Below are 22,959 nucleotides of genomic sequence, written 5' to 3'. Positions count from 1 at the left end.
AATTGCCCCACTACACTAGAATTACAAGTTGTAGACTATTCTATATATAACTGGGATATAGTATACGTTATTTATAGCACATAAAACATCATCCACCTAATTAGGCAATTTTTACGTACTCTCAGTTGCAATTGGTCAACCAATCTGTCAATCAGTGACATATGCTGCTGCATACTATAGTAGGATCAGAGCCGTAGAAGAAGAGAGTCGCGACAAGCTTTGAAACGGGGGTGTTATATTATAGTTCCAAACATTGGAACTATAATCCCATTGAGATAGAATGAGCACTTCCGCAATGGAGGATCAGCGTGATCTGGAGTAGGGACCGTGGAAAGCCTGGTGAGGCGAGGTTAGGACCGAGGGGGGCGAGGCTAAGTAGGATCAAAGCCCTATAGATCCCATGCTTGGTGGGGACGATGCTCTGTGATTGGTTAATTGGTTGATAGGTGACCTGTGTCGTTATGTCGATCAAACTTGTTTTGGATGGCATGTCTAGTATGTCTACACAATAAAACTAAAACCACACTGTAAAACACTACTAACAACGGACTTAAACGTTTAAGTACATGCCTGCCTCCCCAAAGGTCTTACATTCAGAACTAAAACTGACCTACATATTCTGCCAAATTGCCAATGTTGTGTTATTTTTTTTAATATTTAGTGTAAATGATGGTTGTCAGTCAGCTAGTTGTCAGGCGGGGCTTCTCAAAGTGGGGTCCGGCTTTGGTTGCCCTGTCAACCAACTCTCCAATCACAGCGCGACTGTCCCCTCGGCCTATGGGACGTAAACAGCACCTTCCCTTTCCTTCCTGCTCGGGAGGGGAGAGCAGACAAGTGGTCTGTTTGAAGGAAGGAAGCGGATGAAAACATGGATGTTTTCTGCACAGACTGAAGCGTGATGAGGGTCTTCACGGGGGTCTTGTTCGGTCTGTTTGCGGGTCTTCTGGCAGTGGGTCTGTGGGAGATGATGAAGGGATATGAAGAGAATGGATGCAGCATGACCTACATGTTTGAATACCCAGAGTACCGGGTGAGTGAATTAGTGCTTATCATTATAATAAGTAGGCTAACTACTATGGTTTATATTAATACTATACTTAATTATATATGCTTCATCACCGATAGTGACATTTCAGTCCGAGCCTCGTGTGGTTCTACCCGAACTAATCAACCAATTAAAATTGTATTAAAACGCACGTGTGATGCGTTATCATTCTAATCAAGCTGTTTCCTGAAAGCTGTATATCAATGTACATACCTACCTATTCTGAAATGAATACCCAGGTTATTTTTAAGTGGTGTGTTTTTTAATATGAGAAGCTATTGGAAGTAGAACATATGACATAATCACTCACCCCTAATCTTTTTTAATCTCTGAGGCTGAGTTAGGTGGTGAGTTTTGACAATACAGAGAATGAGACAGTTTTCATATTGAACAGGATCCACACTTTATGTGAGCCATGCTCTCCCATCATTCCTTGCAACACCAACAGGTGCACTACACAACTACTTAGTGTTACACTTGTGTCCTGTCCTGTGCCATCTGTTGAGCATATTGCTTTGTATAAAATAAACTTTAACTGTGTGTGTGTGTGTGTGTGTGTGTGTGTGTGTGTGTGTGTGTGTGTATTTGGGAAGGGGTAATGACCCCTGATGTCATGTGCAGCCTTCTTGGCTGCTTACAGTTGTTTTCATCGCACAAACCTACAGAATGTTGTGAAATGATTGTGCATATTAAATGATTGTGTGTCTGTGTTGTCGTTGCCAGCGGGTGGCCCTGCCTCGTCGCGTGTCCAGGTTGTATCCAGCGTATGGTCTGTACCTGTACGGGGAGGGGCAGTACGCCCAGGAGACCCGAGATCTCAAACTGACTGGGGCTCCCGTGCTCTTCCTGCCGGGAAACGCTGGCAGTTACAAACAAGGTACGGGCTGATGCTTATGTGCATACAATTGATACCAGTGGAGTATCCAGGAATGACATTTCAGGGAGGCAGAAATACGGGGGTTAAGTTAAATCTCTCTCAAACGCTAGGAGACAGACTATTTAGGCGAGAGGTTGTCAGTCTACTATCTAGTTTAACATGATGCGTCAAGGTAATAGCTCGCACAAATCCAACTCGTCTCAAACACACATTTTGACCTGGTGCGCGGTCTGTACCTAACTTTACAGAAACAATCTCTAAAAGAGAAAACACCAGCACTCACGGAACTCTCGTTTTAAGGCACCTTTCATTCTTTAAATACTTTGCATGGTGTGCTGCAGAGCAGCACAGCGTACACATTTCGGCCCACAAGCCTTCATCAGCGTTGATTTCGTTGAATGCTACAAACACCAGCTACAAACGTTGTCTCCCTAGGTGAGACAGTTTTTTTTAACATGATGCGTAAATCATTGTCACAATTGACTCTTTTAGTGAACAAGAGTCAATTGTGACAATGATTTACGCATACCAGGGAAATAATGACGCTGCTTAAATTGAGATCAAAGCATTGTCGGGCTGTACTAACTTCATTTGCACTTTTCAAATGCATTTTGTGGTTGCAAAGTGATTGTTCCTAACTTCCTGCCAAGCGAGTACAGGTATTGGTCCACTTAGACCCTCACACCTGGCAACCAATGAGACAGCGGGGTACATTTACATTCCTATGTGTGAGTGTCGTGCGACGGAATGGGCAAGGAGCCAATCCGCTGCCCACTAATAGTTCTCGGGTTTGGTGTTTTTCCTCTCTTTTATTTCTCAGTCAGGGAGTCGGGTATAGGCAGCTGCCTGCCTTGCCTCTATTGTAAATACGCCTCTGATTGATACTAAATACTACAATTTCTACTACTAGTAGTAATACAAATCATTATAGTGGTAGTAGTACTGTAGTAGTAGTAATAATAATTATCGGTAACCTACTTTAATGCATCTCACAAGTGCTTTACAAACGGCGCTAGGACAGATAAAACTATGAAGAATCTTGAAGAGATAACAAAGAGAGAATATGAATGAATTAATTGATTGATAATCCAAAAATTTCAGCTGGGAAGTCGTGGGCAACTTTTACTTCATAGATACTTTCTTTGTGTGTCGATCATTTTGGAATCATTCATAGATGCCTGTATAGTTTCCAAAACAAGCACGCCTCTGTTGTCTGCTAACAATGAGTCTGTGTTCAGTCTGGTGTCATAGATCAACAGTCCTTGACTGGAAGAGGCAGCCTTAGTAAACAGAGTAAACAATGTGATGCTGTTTTGGAGTTACATTTTGGCCTAAATTCTAAATGGGCAACAAAACCAATGATGCTAATCGATCATCCACATCTCCACTCTACATATAAAAGAGAGGGAGAGAAACTGGAGCGAGAGGAGGAACTGAACCAAACGACAAATAATTATCTGGAGAGAAAAGATGAGGGTGAAATTACGTTATGAAGTCAAGTGAATCTTTTTTGTTGGTTACCCAACTTTAGCATGCTCTCTTCACTCAAATAATATAACTAGGGCCGGGACATTAACGCGTTAATTGAGATTAATTAACTACAGAAAAATTATCGCGCAAAAGAAATTAACGCATTTTTATCGCACTATTATTTTCACTGCGGAACGTTGTCACTGCACAGTTTTCAGATGGACCGGCGCACCACCCAGTGCACTGAGTGAACAGTGAAGTGTCCGTGTCCTCTTCAGACAATAACACCACCAGACAGTTCACTAGCTCTGGTCCATAGCCTTCTACTGCTTCTACGATTCTCCCCTGCAGGGCAGAATCGTAGAAGCAGTAGAAGGCTATGGACCAGAGCTAACAGTTCACCAGACCGGGGGAAGCCGCTGAGATCACTTTGCTTGTCCCCGTGGATTGGAAATAGGATTTAAAAGGCTTTCCAATGATAGCGTGGATTACAGCACATTTGTGTGCAATTATTCAATGAAGAATTCGCATATCACCGCACCTCGTCAAGCCTCCAGTATCGGCTAATGTCAACAACAGTAGCTCTGGTCCATAGCGTAGTTAGGACTCAGGAGGAGTTCTATGGTACTTAATTAGATCCTTTCCCCTCACACCCGTGGAAGTGCAGGCTGTGCAGCCCCTCGTTTTTAGCACAAAAAAGATGTGAGAGCCTACTTTCCTCCTTCTAACACTATGGATCAGAGCTAACGTTATTCCAACTCCCAGTAGCAGTTCAAGGACCCGACCAGATGATATGGTTTCTAACTAAACGGTTATGGCCAAATAAAATGTAAAATCTGTTATGGCTGTTACTGTATGTCCACGGAAGAAACGGGTGTTTCCTTATGGTCATGTCACATATTTGCTGCACCAAGCCCACCCCCCCCAACCCTGTGGAATGCATTCCCCAAACTCTCAGAGACATGCCCCAGGCCCCCAAACTTTCAATATTGCTTTCCCCAGCTATTTAATTAATTTAATTCCTTAGTGTTTTTCCCCTAATAAAGTTGTTTTTGATTTATCATGTCCCCCTTGTAAAGCATTTTTGGGTAAATTATTAAATTTGAGATATTATTACTACAAAAACAATGCTTTATTGCTTAAACGTATGTATTCACTATTCATTTATTCAGTTCACTAGTATACCAAAATCCATTTAAAAAAATGGCTTTCTCACTGTTCTCGGGTCAAAAAATGCGATTAATCGAGATTAATTAATTACAAAGCCTCTGATTAATTAGATTAACATGTTTAATCGAGTCCCAGCTCTAAATATAACCAAAAACAGTGGCTTATGTCGAGCAAAGTGTTGCGTCACAGAGTCTGAGCTGCTCCTTACACCGAATCAGACCAAACTATTGAACTGACCATCATTGCCATCCACATGGCCATGCTACTCTCACTAGTGGGGCAAAAAAATAGGCAAATTCTGGTACGAGGATGGCGCTAGACGTTCCGTGACATGATTAAGGTTCCTCCACCACATGCAGCCAGGGTGCTCATAAACCTCCATGGCATTCCACCCTTTTTCTTTTGATTTTGAGAGCAGTAACATTACTATAGTTAGACTTTCAAAGTACTGGAGGAATCAGATAAGATACAGAGTAACAGACGGTACAGACACACATTCAGGTGCCAGGAGGTGATAGTGTATCAAGTGTAATGGACTGGAAATGTGCCAACTGATAAACTCCCCAGATTCGTCGTTCAGTTTGACCACATTCTTTGAAACAAAACCCTAGTAGTCACCTCTTCGTCCTCTTTGACTTACCAATTTACTGCCATTATAAGAATTCTGTCAAATATTTCAAGAAATATAAAACATACATGGAAAAAAATCAGTATTACTTGCAGTGTACCCAAGAAACTGATTGGTCCAGTGGTTTGTGATTAAATCTGTCTCGCGCACACACTCCCTCTTAGATAGCTAACCTCCTGTTGAGTAAAAATGAAGTTGACTTGATAATAACGATTTGACTTACTTGTCAAAGTGAAATTTCAGCTTGTCATATTTCGGCTGTTAAACAGTTCAAACGGTAATATACGCTGTAATAGTGGCACTATAATGTAACATTTGGGGAGTACCTTCTGTGTCCCCCATAAAAAATATAGAATTGCATTTGCCACCTGTTTATTTCACATTATTTTATTATTTTCAATTTATTTCTTAATTTTCGATGGCCCAGTCTCAGTCTACATATTTGACATAATCATCATAGTTTATTCGTTGCTGCTGGGTGGAAACCTTGTATGATTAAAACTGTTACATTCCTGAAAAAAACCCCAAAACAATCCAATGTAGTTATTTAGTCACAAGTTATTGTGTTACTTTTAATTGGTTAAATATTTATACAATCCATGTATTTAAAAAACAGATCTACAAGCTCTATACAAGCAGTATCACATATTTTCACTCTTTTTCACTGCGATACAAGGTTTCTGCACAAACGAAGCAAAATGCCAAGTTAAAAGACAATCGGATGTAATTTATTTCTGTTGTCCTTCCAGCACGTTCCCTGGGCTCGGTGGCTCTCAGGAAGGCAGAGAACATAGAGGGAGGAGTCCACCTAAACGTCTTCACAGTGGACTTTAACGAGGAGCTGGTGGCTCTGTATGGCGGGAGTCTGCGTCGGCAAACACACTTTCTGCACGAATGCATAAAGGCCATCCTCCGCCTGTATAAGGTCAGAACTCTACTGGTCAGCTTGGGGGTCGGACCAGAAATCCAAGTGTGCCACTTTAAATGGTATTGGGTCCAATAGAATAAAGCAACAGTTCTATTCTGGTACATGTGTTCATGGTATGTTGCCTTATTTCTGGCATGTGCTTCCAGTGCCAAGTACTTAGTTAGATGATGATCCTGTGGGGGAAATTCAGTTGCCAATGGTACAGCAGTAAGAAAGAAACACAGCACAAATACATACAAATCAGACCTGTACTGTACTGTACATAAATTGCATGTGTAACTGGGATATATATATATTATATATCCCAGTTACACATGCAATTTATTAATAAGCATTACAAATGTCCTGTAATGATCACATGTAATGATGAGACGTGTAACAATCTTTTCCAATGTTTGCTTTCATCACTAGCTTCACATCCTCTCCTTTTCTCCTCCCCATCAGGATGTGGAGTCACCCCCTCGTAACGTGGTCCTGGTGGGTCACTCCATGGGAGGGGTGGTGGCCCGTGCTCTGTTCACCCTGCCCCGCTTCAGTCCTCGTCTGGTCAGCCTCATCATCACCCAGGCCTCTCCTCACCTGGCCCCTGTGCTGGCCCTCGACACCTACCTGCTGGGTAGGAACAATGCAATATGAGTGACTATACATAAACATTGTGCAGAAGGCCAACAGGAGTACAGTAGTCTAGGAGCACGCGTCACGCCTTGTTGACTGTAGGTTTGAATCCTCTGTGGTGGATAGTTAATCTGTTAACGCCACAGACGGTTAGTCAAGGTTTAATTCAATAATGTCCAGGTTACCAAAGATGTTAAGACTTAAGACAAGGTATGATACATTGAGCTTCATCTAGATTAAACAAAACAATATTTTTACCTTGATTTCACTTCAGTCATTAGCCGCCGTTAGCATCCATGTCAGAAACAGCCAAAATCCCTGCGTGCCCAGCGTTTTTATTGACATGGCTCATAATAAGAATTCAAGCTCCCGCTAATCAACACACTGATCGCATCGCTCGTAGACCTCGGTGGGCCTCAGCAGAGCTCTTCTTCATGTTGCAGATTTAGCTGGCACTTGCCACCTACCACCTGTACCACCCCCTGGTGTCTATAGAGTTTTAATGAGCATCAATTGTTTTGTTTTAGTTTTTATTTTTATTTTTATTTCTATGACAGACTTCTACTCAGCAGTGAGACAGAAGTGGGTGGATCACGCAGAAGGCCTCCGCAGTGTCACTGTCCTGTCTGTGGGAGGTGGTTACCGTGACTACCAAGTGCGATCTGGCCTCACGTCCCTGCCCTGCCCCCCGGGAGACCCCAGCAAGATGGCACTAGTGGTAAGGATCACTCATCACTTAGTAGTATGAGAGTTGAAGTTCTCTAAATCTCAGCAATTGAAGCCTTATTTCACACATGTCATAACATATATAGTAGAATGTTATTACTGTGTTTCTCTTTCTTTTTTCAAGGCAACTGCAGTTCCCAGGTCATGGGTCTCCACTGACCATCTCTCCATTGTTTGGTAAAAAAAAAAAATACAACATCCTTTACACAAGTTACACTTAACCGTGTGTGTGTGTGTGTGTGTGTGTGTGTGTGTGTGTGTGTGCGCGCGCGCATGCATGTGTGCAATTTACACTTAAACAACTGTTTTACTGTGTGTGTGTGTGTGTGCAGGTGTAAAGAGCTTGTTCTTGCCACTGTCAGAGCTTTCTTCGATCTCATTGACCCCGATACAAGACAGGTGACCATGACACTGACTCATCTCATGCCTCCTACATCTAATGAACAGGGATGTGGTATTGATCACTGTGTGTCATGTTCAGTTCTCAGTGGACCCAGAGAAGAGGAGGTCTGTTCTGAACCATCACTTCATCAGACACCCTGTCAGGATGCCGGAGGAACCTCCAGAGACCTCCATCTCTTTCTCAGGTTGGTTCCTGGTTGGTCATTTTATCTGTATAGACCAGATGTTCTTTCAGCCCACCCTTCTGACCACTTAACACCAGTCTGTGTTAAGTGGTCAGATGGGTGGGCTGTATTTTTAGAGCATCAATCGATTGGGTCCCGGCTTCGATCGTTGGAACTAATGTAAGACACTTTTAAGTTCTTATTTATTGGCATCTCAATGAAAACACATTTTCAAGGTTTTAAAGAAAAAATATATTGTGAATTGTGATTTCTTTTTTTTATATTCATGTTATATTATCATTATGGCCCACCAGTGGGCCCCAGCCCACAGGTTGGAAATTGCTCCAATATGTAACATGTCATGGTATTAGCCATGTTTACTCATATAATGTTTAATTAGTGGTCTAGGACTCTCCAAAGTTGACATAGTTGTTACAGTATACTGTAGATCCCACCACTCAACTCCCCCCCCCCCCCCCCCCCCCCCCCAACATGTTCCATCCAGATTCTCCTGAGGCTTGGAGTGAAGTGAACGCACTGCGTCTGGCTTATAGCACACCAAAGGTACTTCACCCCTTACTTTATCAAGAACATGAATGAGTTGGTGTTTATAAGAGTTGTGGGAGTCTTAAAGTATGAGTGGGAGTCTTATAAAAGAGCACTGGCCATGAATCCAAACATCTCCAATTTGGCTGTTCACAGGACGGACAGGTGAAATACTTCTTGTTTGCACTGTCTAGTCGGAGGAAAGCTTACAGCCACTTCTATTGTCGGAGCAACAACCTGGTGAGACTGCATTAATAATGCACTTTAATACAGAATGATTATGTTGAATTTTGGAATTGCATAATGACTAAACGGGGGAGAAAACGGGGGGTAAATAAATGGAAAAATGCTAAAGTGAATAGATCGTGAATTTGTGACAGTTAAATATTGACAGAGATCAAATGTATCATACAGATTGAATACAATTATTATCAATCCCCCAACAGGAGATGACCAGCTGGATTTATGGCTGCACACATAGGATTGGCTCTATTTGGTAAGAAGAATTATGAATATTATTAATGTTTGGCAATAAAACAATTTATGAATGAATGTTTTAGTAGAACCATTATTTATAGTGATGCACCGAATATTTGTCCAACAGAACTATTTGGCCGAATAGTGGCAAAAAATGCATATTCGGTTTGGTTGATTTTAGAGCCGAAACCGAATAGTCGAAGAACTGGTTTACCTTAACCGACCGTTTTGTTGTGATGATGTCATCAAAATGCGGCTTCAAGTACAGCGTACACACACATGCATAGCATCAAAGGTATGGCTATGACAGCCTTGGTACAAAAACTGCTAAAAAATATAATACAAGATATATAATTGTAATCATATTTGGTTTTCCCATTCGGTGCATCCCTAATTATTTATGTTATGACTGTGTTCACTTCGCAGAGCCACTTTGTTCATTAAATCAAAGTTATCATCTTATTATGCTAGTTAATAAATCGCTCAAATTGCCTGTTGGAAAAGAGGTACAGTAATGAAAACTATGACCTGGTTTATTTGCATAGTTGTGGCCACATGGCCAGTGCTAAGAGATCATTTGTACAGTTAAATTTCATGGTTAAAAACTGGGTAATGCAACGTTACATGAATAATCTCTAACCGTGTCATGAGACAAGGAGTTTGTGGCAATCACACATTTCAATATACGGTATACATCTCTATACAAGAAGTTATTAATTATCTCAAAATTTGCTTTATCCGTACATTCACAATACGTTCACTTACTTTCCAACACAGAAGCCAATTCTATACCCATGTTGACTTTCCCTTTGGTGTGCCTTGAGCACAAAAGGTGCAAACCAACATTGTCTCTAAAATGTGTTAACACCATCATGTTCTCTTTTGCTTCCAAATGGTCCAGTGTGCAGGCCGTGGATCTGTCTTTGGGAACAGAGCTCCTCCCAACATACAAGGTTTGTCCCCCCCTCTTAAGATAAAAAATAATATGGTAATATTTAAACGGTATCACAAAATCAGATTACAACTAAATCACAAATGTCCTGATATTCTGTGAGACACACATACTGTACAGGTATTTTGGGGCGTGGCCAACTCCACCATTATTGTTTAAGGCTAAAGACCATTACGGAACCTACATTTTGTTTTTTTCTTCGTCCTACAGCAACACTATGGTCAAGTATTGTATTGTCGGGAACTGCAAAAGCAGCAGCAACATAAAGATAAAAATGTGACGCTCAAATGCACTTTTTCCTTGTTCCTCAGCCATGAAAAAGAACTGGAGAGAAGAGCAACACTTGCATACGGGTATTTTGGGGCGGCAACTTTTGTTAATTCCGAGCTAGCGTGCTTGGCGTGAGCTCTTCAAAGTCAGCTGACATTAAAAATTGAAAAGTCGATAAAGCAACAGTTCAATGAAACTAACAACGAAAAGTAGGAATTTTCACCAAAACCCCCGACATTTTACAACTTCTGCACTGATTCCCATTGGTTTCAACTGACTGTTTAGCCCTATTTCAAAATGGCGCAGACCACGTCCTGAATGAAACTTCACACGTGACACATGTGTAGGCAGAAGAATACAGTATGACTTCACTCCCTCTCATTTACAAATGCTGTCTGTGCTCTTACCTCAGGTTATCACTCTGAGTCTCAGTGACCTGTCCTCTGTATCTCATCTGGTGGTCAGTGCATCCAACATCAATGGCAAACAGGTATACTTTGTTATAATTTCACTTGTTAAGTAGTGTGCGCATAAAACTGAAAATGACATTGTAATTAACCATTACTAAATGTAAGTGGTTATAAGCTATTGTAATGCTTTAGTAGTAGCTAATTGGTGATTCCCTTTTTTTAATTATATTTCAAGATATGAAATAAGTAAGTTTATATATATATATATATATATATATATATATTATTTTTTTTAGCCACCAACAGTGGTTCACATACACATTATCAACAGAATTCAGTAAAAAAACGGCTACTGCGGAATTCCCCTTTAAGAAACATGCCTGTTGCGACTGCTCCACTAGCCCTTGGTCAGCACACCCTTGGCCAGCTGTCGAAGTGGGTACCTCACCCACTTCGACAGCTGACCAAGGGTGTGTTGTCTATAGGGAGGGGCGGAACGGCGTGTTGAAAAGTTGATACTTGACACACCACTTGACAGCCCAGGAATACTGTATGGAGGCACATTTTTGTATCAAAGTTTTTAACCAGCATTAATGAATTTAGACTACATAGCATAACATTTATAAATAGGTGCTCCCTATTTATACTAATACTAATTGACGAAATACTGCAGGTTTCAAGTTATTAAACGGCATTAACATGATCTCGATTATTATTATAAGTCTGTGCAGTTACAGTTGGTTAAGGATTTGGAATCTCACAAGGCCTAATTTGCTCTCATGTTCCTATAGTTCACAGTGGAGTGTGAGTGGCAGAGACAGGAGTCTCAGATGATTTCTGTTCCTGTGCCACATGTTATGTCCTTTGGTGAGTTGTCTATTTTGTCTGTGCTTCTAAAGATTACAGAGTTCTGTTTGTCTGTGCTTCTAAAGCAGTGGTTCTCAAAGTGGGGTCCGGGCAGTCGAGCACCCCCAGAGTTCCTTAAGAGGTTCCAGGGGGTCCCCAGGAAAATGAGGAAAAGTTTAAGCACTTTAACCTTGTTTTATACTTTGGATACTGTGACGTGTTGTGAGCTTTTAGACCTGCCTTTTTCAAAAGTTCTATACTGCATAATTCTTCTAAAGCGTTCAGCTGAAAAGAGGTTCTCCTATTGACTGTCTGTTGATTTTGCAGGTTTGACTGTTAGTGATGTTGTTGTTAACTCCTCCGGCCTAGTACACACTGTCCAACTACAGCATTTTCATCAGGTATGACTTTGTACCAGTTTCATTCATTTTTGTGTTTCAGTCATACAAGAACATATACTGTATTATGTATAGTGTTGGATGTATTTCCTGTTCAGCATTTAATAATAATTATTATTCATAACAATTGATTATTGTATGGGTGATGTCTTTCTTATTTACATTTCTAGTAGGCATTCTATTTAAAACCTCAGGGCACACTTCTCCACCAGGATAGGAGTGTTTTTGGAAAAAAATGCACAGTTGCACTGCAATCGGACGCTATGTTAATGATTTGCAGAATTCTGTGCAAAGATGTATGGATACATTGTAATGTAAAGAAATGTGTTTTGCAAAAGTTAGCCTCATGGTGGCGCCGTTGTGGAAAAAATGGGGCAGAGGTTTGTCATTGGCATCCAGGGTGTGTGTGTGTGCAGACTGCACAGTCTGGCATTGGCCAGGCCAACGGTGCCGGAGATTAACTGTACACAGACGGACGGACACACGCACGAGTACAAAACATACTTTTTTTTTTTACTTCGGCCTGGTGGAGAAAATAAATGTTTCATACCAATATTACATGATCAACTGGTCTGTGGAAATGAAATTGAAACCTAGATTTTATAGTCAAATTTTATCTCTCTGCAGGTTTATCAGGCTTTCAGAATCACTATTGCTAGCCACTGCAGAGTACAGAAAGGTATGTACATATGGAAGACTGATATGAAAATGTGCATTTGCATTTTCCTCAGTACAACGTTTTTAACCAGCAGTTGATGGTGTTATAATTAATTACCGGTATACGTACGTCTTGGTCTGGCTGATAATGTAATGTAATGATCAGGTAATGTTTCCCAGTTTTTAACCACTTTCAAACTGGTGTCTGTATTCTGGGCATGACATTATTCACTTATTATAGGTGAAAAGGTTTATCAAAATATTCAAAAATAAGAGCTCTACTATATTTTCTTTGAAGTGGTTAAATAAAATAGTTTACCGTAGGTCTTTTAATATTTATAAGTTCAGTGTTTTGAAATGGAAGCTTTAGTCAAAAAAATGTTTTTCAAATTTGTTAGAAAATGTTTTGACAATATGAGTCACAACATCTGTTTTGATTGATTGAATACTTTATTACTCAAACTTTTAAACCGCAGAGAAGTACAGTAAAACACTAAAAGGATAAGACAAAAAGTCCCGGAGACTTGTTTCTATTGTGATCCTATGTATCAACAGAGCTTAGAATATTAACGTGTTAATGTTAATTAAGTTATCATAATTAATTATCAATATCATATTAATTAAATTAACGGTAATTGGTGTGGGAACCTCTAGTCTAGGACTCTACGACATTGATCGACATCAGACAAAATAAATTTGTTATAAAGATTTATTTAAAACAAATCAGGTTTTTTAAACGGAAGCCCAGGGGCAAGCATAAATGTCATTAAGTCACAAGTTAATGCAAGTTCAATCCCCTATCCCAATATATATTGCTGTATATCATGACGCGTTATAAAGATTTTATAATCGTTACTATGCATGACTTTAGTTTTTAATACTGAGATGTACAGGTGCTTGTATCTCTGCCTGCAGACAGACTGTCTAACGTATACAGAATGAGGGTACCATGGTTCAGGGAAGACTCTTTAACCACTGTCAGGTAAACGGGTTTGTGTTTCTTAAAGACTCTTTTTCCCAGACTCGGTCAGAAAACTGGTTTGTGCTTCTGTGTTGGAGTGTTTCATCTCTACAGTATGTCATTACAATGCTAACTTCTGTATTCCTGTTTCCCGTATATAAGAGGCTTAGTATTATCAGTATGATGTGCACTCACAAATAGCTTTATTATTATGACAGTAATGTATACGGAGAGGCATGACTTGAAGGATTTCTTAATAAATGGTGAGGAAACTTGTTCCACCTAATGTTCTTGTGTGTGCGTGCCAGTGTTCCATCAGTAACGGAGATCTCAGGAATGCTCCACACCAGCAGACCAGGGAACACCACCTCTGTTCTCTTACAGATGCACACTGCCCCCAACTGTCAGTATAAGGTACTGCAATTAATGTTAGGCATCCATGTGCTAGTTGGATTCTCAGTAATAGACAGATTTTCTTTCCAGCCAAACTCTAGAACAGGTGAATTAACCAAGTAAAAACTCTGGTTTAACCACTTGCGGCCCATTGTATAGACCAAGGGTTTAGATTATATAACCTGGCTGAGGTAGGTCCTACCGTCCTGGCCTGGCTATGTTTATCATGTGTAATAACCGAGTGGATCTGAGAACACCTGTACTCTGTTGATCAGGAGAGAAAACACAGTGGTGTAACTCCCTGATTAGGCTGACCTGTAGCCTGCCCCAGCCATTGTGATTTCTGGTCTAGAGTGGTGGATCGTATTTGTTCACCGATCTGTACGCCCACCCCTCCCCGCTCCTCCTCCCCTTCCCGGTAGAACACAGTGGAGAACACTGACGTCACCACATTCTTTGCGATGCCCCTCTGCACTGCACTGAATCTTGTATAGCGAAATACAATGTTCAATAATTTTTTTTCTTTTGAAAACAACACGCCCGTGGTCCCAGAGGCTAAGTTCAGATTAGTGCGGAGTGGCGTGCTGCAGGGAATTAAACCATGAGATGACTGACCAGTCAATGTGAGCTTGTAAAAAACATAAAGTAAACTACATATTGTAACGTGCTAATTTATCCAAATAAATAATAACAATGTTTACATCCGGCCGGCAATGTTTATATTTAACGGTATTGACGACTAATACAATATAAACACGGGATTGGACACCAGTGGCGTTCTGACTCTGTATTCGTTCATAGAGCCATCAGGTTATCAAAACTTGTATTCGTTAAATATTATATAAAGATTCTGTCCATTTCTACTGTAGGTGTCAGTAAGGACTTCATTTCCCAGAGTTCTTGGACAGGTGAGACACCACTTTAAGAACATGCCATCGCACTTCTGCAAAACACACCTGAGGAACTTAAATCACCATTATGATGTCCTCGTGTCCTGTCCAGGTGTTGAGGTTCTGTGGGCCCGTGGTGCCTGTGTACATGGCTGTAACACTCCTGCTAGCCTGCAGGGAACAGCTGTCTTCCATCCTGAGGACGGGCCTGGTGCTGGACATGAGCGAGGCACTGTTAGGCGCTCTGCAGCCTCACAAAGTGGATCTTCCCGTTTACATTCTACACCTGCTACTGGGGTAGGAACTTATCAAACGCTTGACCCGTCGTGTCCCTATTTTGGGACTAGGATTTGGCGAAAATGGCCGATCTACATGTCGTGTGCTTGTAGAATTTAATGTAGAGGAAAAACAGGAGTGGGCCTAGTTTAAACTAAAGCCCTGGAGGTCTATCAAGTATGGGTTTAAGTGGTTAAAAATGTCCCAAGTTTTTTGTTTGTTGGTAAGAACATCTTTGTAATAGAGAGCACAGGTTATAAAAGAAAGACAATTGGTAAATAATATCTAGCAGCTATTTACTCTACTTTTGCATGTCCCTGTGATAATGCTTTAATATATATTTAATAATATAATTGTTGCTAGCCTCCTGTTTTTAAACATTTATTTTAATATAATATTCTGTGAAGCTCATTGAAGTGCACTTTATGTATTATACGTTTGATAATTTATGTACGGTAATGGGGCATTACTTTATAAATAAAACATAAAAAGTATGATGATGAAATATGGAGATATATGGTTACGTGTGCAGGTGCAGCTGGTTTCATGAGGCCTGGTCCGTTCTTCGTCTCCCCTCCATGGACGACCTCCCCCCGACGACATCTGATGGTTCCTTCCGAGAGGGCGTGGCTCCAGTGGAGGAGTGGCCCCGCCTCCTGTCTCCTCTGCTCTACGTGTTTGGGGCAGCCGTGGCATTTTGGTTCAGCACCCTGCTCCGCCTCCTTGTATGTCTGATGTCACTGATTCTGGCTCCACTACACAGGTACAGTAGACTAGAGACGCTCCAGTATGATGCCATTATTCTGGTATTGTGTCATCAGACTAAACCAAAACAGGATATTGGCGTCTCACAGTAATTATTACAAAAATTATATACTCGGAGGCGCCACCATGTCTTTGTTTTTGTGCAGAAAAGGCTGAACCTCTTATCTGTTAGAATTAATGTAATCAATTCAAATGTAAGGTGAACTATTATGTTAACCCATTTTGGGTGGGAACCCTTTTGGTGTTAGCATTATGTTATGCTTTAGCTATTGAAAAATAGCAGATCTACAAGCTCATAGCGCGACACCGAGTGGCGTGCTACGAGCTTGTAGGTCTGCTATTTTTGAAGAATCGTGAAAAGTGACGTGAAAGTGTTTGAGAACGACTGACATAGGAAAACATAGCTTTTTCAAGAAAACAGCCAGTATTTAGAAGACATTTGCAGAATCGTTTCCAGGTCAAAATGGGTTAACTGCATTTGTTGACTTGTGATTTGCTTTGTACTTTATTGTGTTGCCAGACCCTCTGTGTCTCGACACTGCTGCACCCTGCGTCTCCGCACACAACTCCTCCTCATCTTGTCTCTTACTGTACTGGGCGGGGCTTCCTGTGGAGCCCTGGCACTCTTCCTTAGCTTCCTGCTGCACCTGTACAGGGTGAGTCTGGAGAAAACCAGTTAATTCATACAGGTGCCATTGGAAAATATATTTAAAAGAGTGAAAACTTGATCAAAATTTTTGCCTAAATTGGGACCAGGGTTATATTAATTGGGATACCAGGGTTATATTAATGTGGTTAATATTATAATAATCTTGACTTCCTGAAGTGACGACTTTACCACTTGTGTTTTAATGTTGTCCAGGTCCTGAGACTACAGATGGCAGAAAGGTATCTGAGTCACATGCTGAATCTGGTAAGATCTTTACTGACACTGCAACATTCAAGAGACACAAAGGAACAGTGGTTTCCAAGGTGGTCCATGGGGGGGAAAAAAAGGAAAATGTATGAGACTAAATTTGCACACGGCCACTAGGGCAGTGTTTCAGAAGTGTATTATTAATTAAAATTGACTTAAGGGAGGACCGGCCCGCGGGCGGACCTCTGACGTCATGCTCATGTCACCATGGCTCTGTTCCATAGCTCTAATGCGTGCATTAGAGCTATGTTACTATCAACTTCCGCCGCTCGCATGAATGCAGACCAGCCTCTACTCTTTAGTGTAAATAAAAAGAACGTTTTTGCTACTCACCAAAACAAAGGCGGGTTGTGTCAATAGAAAGACTACTTTCCTTAGTGGAAGCACTCTGAGCCCCCCACCACACGTATTAACTGTACTTTTTGGCCAAAAAGGGATTTTGTTTCCACCGGAAAAAAAACATTTTTAGTTACTCCGCTGCGCCCTCTACTGATATTGCCCAGAGAACTGCCTCATAGAGGATATTTTTCCTCCGGTGAAAACAATTCCCTTTTTGGCGAAAAAGTACCGTTTATACGTGTGGTGGGGGGCTCAGAGTGCTTCCACTAAGGAAAGTAGTCTTTCTATTGACACAACCCGCCTTTGTTTTGGTGAGTAGCAAAAACGTTCTTTTTATTTACGCCAAAGAGGAGAGGCTGGTCTGATTTCGATTTGAGATTTAAAATTGGAAGTCCCATAGCCTTGTACTGCGCAGGGCAGAATCGTAGAAGCAGTAGAAGGATATGGATCAGAGCTAGGGAGTTCCCAATGCAGCTATGCCCAAGTTAGGGGCCACGTAGCTGAAGGAACACTATATACTAGTCCCATGTAATCCATGCAGGCGCCCCAGAAGCATAGAGACGCAGGGAACGGCTCGGTCGATGGCCAAGCCCTCAGCAGGCCTGAGTGTAATGGCGCCCCCTTGCTGTCAGAGTGTGCACTGCAGGAGACGAGGCACGACCTGCAGCTCCACCTTTGTTTGTTGACGCTCTTCACACTTCCTCTCATGCTCAGTGGACCCTCGCTCATTCACTGGACACGCAACCTGAGGTACTTACTGTGTGTGTGTGTGTGTGTGTGTGTGTGTGTGTGGGGTGCGGGTGTGAGACGGAGAGGTTGAGATTGTGTCTAAGTCTAATTGTCTATAGTTGTGCTTATGCAATATGCATAAACGAGAACTTTCTTTTGTGAATATATGTTATTTTAACCACTATCTGGTAGTATATTATATAGTATGTTAATTAAGCAATATTACACGAGAGGGTGTGGTTTAACGTGATTATTACCACGACAGTGATGCGGTCAGGAACGAGACGTATTCGAGTTCCGCAAGCATCACTGAAGTAAAGAAAAACTACATATGGAACGTGCTTCCGCGTGCCTTTGGGCTTAGTTCACATGCACACGCATGCCAAAGCGTGTCTCATTTGTGCATGAGACGATTACGGTACTTAAGTACTTTACAATGAAGCTACTCATTCCCAAAGTAGTTTAATTGTAAGTACACTTCTTCATTCACCGTATGTTATACCAAAACAAATCTCCTCGTATTCAAGCCATCACAGGGAGTAAATTATAGAGGGACAAAAAGTAGTTATTTAAACATTACTGAGTGTTTTGCAGGTATTCCACCCGGTTGGATCCTGACCCCTGTTGGCCACACACAGTGCCTCTACTAACTGCCTATGTGCTGCTCATTAACTCCAACACTCTGAAACTCAGTACCAGGTAAACACACACACACACACACACACACACACACACACACACAACAACATGTCCAACATTATGACACAATATAATGATGGAACATAATATGTAATCCCATGATATTACTTACGATTTGTTTTGTGTCAATTTCAGTAAACTCCTGCCTCTGACCTCCCGGCTCCCTCTGCCCCTGGCTGTCGCCATGGTGACCTTCTCCCCGCTCCACCTCTACAGAGTCACCTACTTCCTGTCTGCGGCGCTGGTCCCCCTGGCCATTTCCTGTCTGCTCTGACGGTATCTGGCTGCTATCATCCCCCCATAAGGGTCCTAACGGAACAACCTCAAATCTGTCTAGCTGCCATGGAGCAGAGCCATAGACATACTTAGTTTGGGAAACTGCCTGCTAAGCGTCCGCACCAAAGGCTCTAAGGGCCATTCCGCTGATGTGACGTCTCGGGGCCCAATCACACAGAGTGCAAATAACAAACAAACCCTCAGGTGCTTTACCCAGGGTATCTGCGGGTCCTTAAAGTCTTAAATAGTTTTTAAATATGTCAATGAATCAATCATGGCAATAAAGTATTTTGCCAAGTGATAAACGGAAAGAAAACCAAATATGATAAAGACAGTTTCCGCAGCGCCTTGTTATCAGTCGGACGGCTCATTGTTCTGACGGTGCATTGGTCTGACTTGCCCATTACTAACCCTATCCCTAAACCCACGTAGTCAGATTAATGGTATGTTGGAGTTATGGGCAGGCCCCGTTTCCGCAAAAAATTGCGGTGCACTAACATTGAAGGCATCTGTCTTAGTGCACTAGTGCAAACCGGAGTAAGTTCCTGCAAAGTGTCCATTATTCTCCAAATAGAAGCTGCTGCTCAGTTTAAAGACACCAGAACCACTCCTGATATCGTCATACTTGACAATATTGCATACTCAGTTGAAAAGTAAATTTTTTTGTTGCAAGTGTAGTCTTAAATGTAATGCTAGGTGGCACTAAAATGTCTTGAATTTAACTTCCTGATACCCGCAGACACCCGGCAACCCCATGGTGATCCACGGTGATAGAGAATGCAATTTAAGTATTTTCAGCTTGTCTGCTTGGAGTGTGTGCATGAAAGGTGCATTGAATATGCGCATGTAAAACAAAGAAGGAAAAAAAGGTCTGTATGACCAAGCCCTCGGGACGAAAGGACACAATGGCCTTGTAACATTTGGTGCCAGTATGGCTCTACACGATTTTATCCTGAAACCGAGTTTGCCTTACTCTGTATATCTATAGCTCTGCCTTTAAGGAGCCACGACAAATGAAGCTAATTATACTAGATTTCGAAAGGGTGACACTGTTAATCATAGACATGTATGGCTGGTGTTTTGGGTTTCCCCTCGTCTCATATTTATTTATTCAAGACACAATCTGTCTTTCAGGATAACTGATTTAGTAGCAATATTATTGTGGGAACTTTAAGTATTTTGTTTCATGGGCATTAGCACTTAGCAGATGTGTGTCTGTCTCCACTGTGGAGTGAAATTTGGAAAATGTGAAGCTATAATTTGAACCATAACATGGAATCCATGTCAAGAGGAAATGAGGTGAAATGGCCACATTGTCATTCATAGTGGGAAGACTGTTTTGATTTATAGAGAGATTATACAATCTGTTTTATAAGTACAATGTTTTTTATTTTCTCAACAACAAAACAATTCAGTCAGGCTGCTCATTGTTTGTGTTGAGATTTATACTTTTATTTATTAGTAACATTATACATTAAATATGTTACATATTTGGGAGCTTGTTGCAGATCACGTTGAATTAACTTAGTTGAAGTACACTTAACTTGTCCATTAGGATGCATCCCTTGACCAGGACACGATGAGGCTGCAATGAGAGTAACATGCTGTAATCAAAGTGTTTACCAGTGGCCAGTACATTGTATATACTGTGGCTGTAGTGATGGAGCATTTTGAGATTCTGTGGTTGGGTAGGACTAGCCTGGTTAAGTAGCATTTGGTCTTGTATAGATACTAATGTTAACCACACATCATACAGTAGAACTTGGCTATGAGCCATCTGGCCTAAAGTGTTGTTTTTTTAACTTGAAGAATAAACGTCTCTGACCGGAATTACTCAATATTCACCAATACCGGACCAGAACTCCCACCACGGAACTCAGGCAAACAATACCTTTGCAACCACTATATTATTAATGGCAACATTGGCAAGTATTTTATACAGCTTTAAGTCCAGAAATCTGAACTAACCCTTTAATGCAGGACTATACAGCTGTGGCACCCTGGTTGCTCAGTTGTTCCACATTACTCAAGGAGGAACCAGGGAGTCACATCAACCCCAGATTACATCACATGGTCTATCACCTGGAAGTATCAGAAGAAGGGGAAATTTGATAAATATTTCAAAATGAAAACAGTGGATGCTTTGAAAAAGTTACAGTAATGTTTATCTCATAGCTCATAGTCGGTGGTGTGCTGGTCATTTTATAGCACAGCATTAAACTGAGAAACGGTACTAGGTGGCATATCGCTGTAGGAGCAGTGGTTGAAGACGACCATTTGAATGTCTTTTTACTCAAGAAACCACACACAAAAACATCTTCTATGGATATGATTGTATATTCATTAACAAAGTAATGTTAGAGAGACTGTCACAGCATATTTTAGCTCATCTCAGGTCTCATACAGACTTTGAGACATGTGATTGAAGCGCGCAGATTTTAAAAGACTGTAAAACACTATCACCTTGAAGTATCAGATTGTTGCTGTCAAGACTGTTTTGTGTGTGTGTGTGGGAAGTATGTCTGGGTAGGTGAGGTGGGTTGTAATTTGCATTAGAGTTTTATTTACTTTTATTCAGAAAAGTACACATCTTTTTAGTTGGTATTTAAGACTGAGCCAGTTTACCAGTTTGAGTGCACACAAGAACGTTCTAATCTGTACAGTCACTGTTGACACTCTTACCTGCCAAAACGGAGGTCTCCGTCCTATCAAATAGTTACGCCCCACACCCCGGACGGAGATTAATCAAAAGACGGAACATTAATCATTTCATAACCGAGCGCAACAGTCTACAGGCTGGGAGCATCGATTGGGGAACATCCAATGTCATTTCCGGTTGGGACGTCATCCAAAGTGGTCCCCCTCCATTTTAATGGATGGGATGAAAGATCTTAAAACGTGAATAACTCTTAATCTTTGGTTAGAATTGGAAGCATTGATTTAGATTATGTTTTTGACGGCCCATCGCAGTCCCGTCGCTTGTCACGTTAGAAGTAATCATACCTCCCGGTTCCGGCTACATCTAGATACTTCTGGGTCCTTCCAAGATGGTGCGAAGCAACCTTGAAATAGCTGCAAATCTGAAGCTGCAAGTCGCTGGGCGCCCTGTTTTAATTGTTCCAAATACCCCCGGGGCGTTAAGGGTGTTAACAGCGGGCTGGGTTACAAAGCTGGATTAACAATTGACCAATTTAATGGATTTATATATTCAATTATGTTCAATACATTTGCTTCTGAATCAGATGCTGGTACATTTGTCATCTGTCATTAAAAGGTAGGGACAAGAAAGTGGCCGCACACACTGGTGCCAATTTATTTTAGGACGTTGAGAATAAGTGAACCATTCTTTTTCTCCGAGTCCTAAAATAAATTATTTGGGGCTTTGTCTATGTGTAGGGGCCACTTTCTTGTCCCTTGAAGATTGTGTGCGTAGCATTAGTGCGTAGTCATTTAAACCAGCCCTGTGCCTTCCTGCTCCTTCAAAAATCATTGAATGTCACATATAATGAAGATGCATGTTTTGGGGCATTAAGATTGTCAAATATAGTACACACAGTATGTCCTTTCCACAACCACTTTGGGATCCTGAGAAACAGGACGAACCCATCTTGTCTCAGCTGATGTGAAAAGAATAACTGTACATGGTTTTGTTGTTACGTGTGAGTCTGAGCAGGCACAATGATGGATGGATGGTAGATTTGTGTGACTTTACACTATACCAGATCTTAATTCATCTTAGGACCAAACATATTGCCTATTGCTTTGCAGGCTGACATAAAGGGTGCAGGCATAATAAAGGGTCGGACAGTTAGTCCGACACCCTACCCAAACACTGAACTAAAAATCAGAACGCGTCCAGTGTGCAGGGACCTTAACCTAACCCTAACCACACGCAGACGCCACAGGTGATTTGTAACCGGCAACGCATGTCGGGTAGGTTTGAGGGGCACTAGACCCTCCAACGCCTGGCTTTAGGAAATTGCTGTGCGTCGCATGGTGGCCAAGTCTATGGACTTTGTTTTTATTCAAATCTTTTTTTTTTTTACACCAAATAAGAATGATCGAACACAAGTAAAACATATGAATCAATGAAAAACATACACAAACAATAAAAATAAAAACAGCTTGACATTA

The 22,959-nt window shown here is 41.3% G+C and overlaps 1 protein-coding gene across 2 annotated transcripts; it reads left to right on the top strand.

Moving 5' to 3' along the window:
* Window positions 1-679: 679 nt before the first annotated feature.
* Window positions 680-22,740, top strand: pgap1 (post-GPI attachment to proteins inositol deacylase 1). 2 transcript variants are annotated; one of them, XM_080785849.1, is made up of 26 exons: window positions 680-1,030; window positions 1,769-1,922; window positions 5,940-6,115; window positions 6,563-6,734; window positions 7,291-7,451; window positions 7,584-7,636; window positions 7,792-7,858; window positions 7,941-8,046; window positions 8,531-8,589; window positions 8,728-8,811; window positions 9,018-9,067; window positions 9,950-10,001; window positions 10,683-10,760; window positions 11,472-11,547; window positions 11,854-11,927; window positions 12,552-12,603; window positions 13,497-13,563; window positions 13,851-13,956; window positions 14,805-14,843; window positions 14,938-15,122; window positions 15,634-15,864; window positions 16,387-16,522; window positions 16,729-16,779; window positions 17,663-17,871; window positions 18,445-18,549; window positions 18,685-22,740. In XM_080785849.1, the coding sequence occupies exons 1-26, from the start codon at window positions 899-901 to the stop codon at window positions 18,821-18,823; spliced, it is 2,814 nt and encodes a 937-aa protein (XP_080641975.1). In that variant the 5' UTR covers window positions 680-898; the 3' UTR covers window positions 18,824-22,740. The 2 variants fall into 2 exon arrangements, with proteins under 2 accessions (XP_080641975.1, XP_080641976.1); XM_080785850.1 differs by lacking the exons at window positions 680-1,030; window positions 1,769-1,922; window positions 5,940-6,115 and adding an exon at window positions 6,239-6,317.
* The last annotated feature ends 219 nt before the right edge of the window (window positions 22,741-22,959 follow it).

This window comes from Protomyctophum bolini, assembly GCF_963924005.1.
Source record: "Protomyctophum bolini genome assembly, chromosome: 16".
Lineage (NCBI taxonomy): Eukaryota > Metazoa > Chordata > Actinopteri > Myctophiformes > Myctophidae > Protomyctophum > Protomyctophum bolini.
This window is presented reverse-complemented; position numbering and strand designations above follow the sequence as displayed.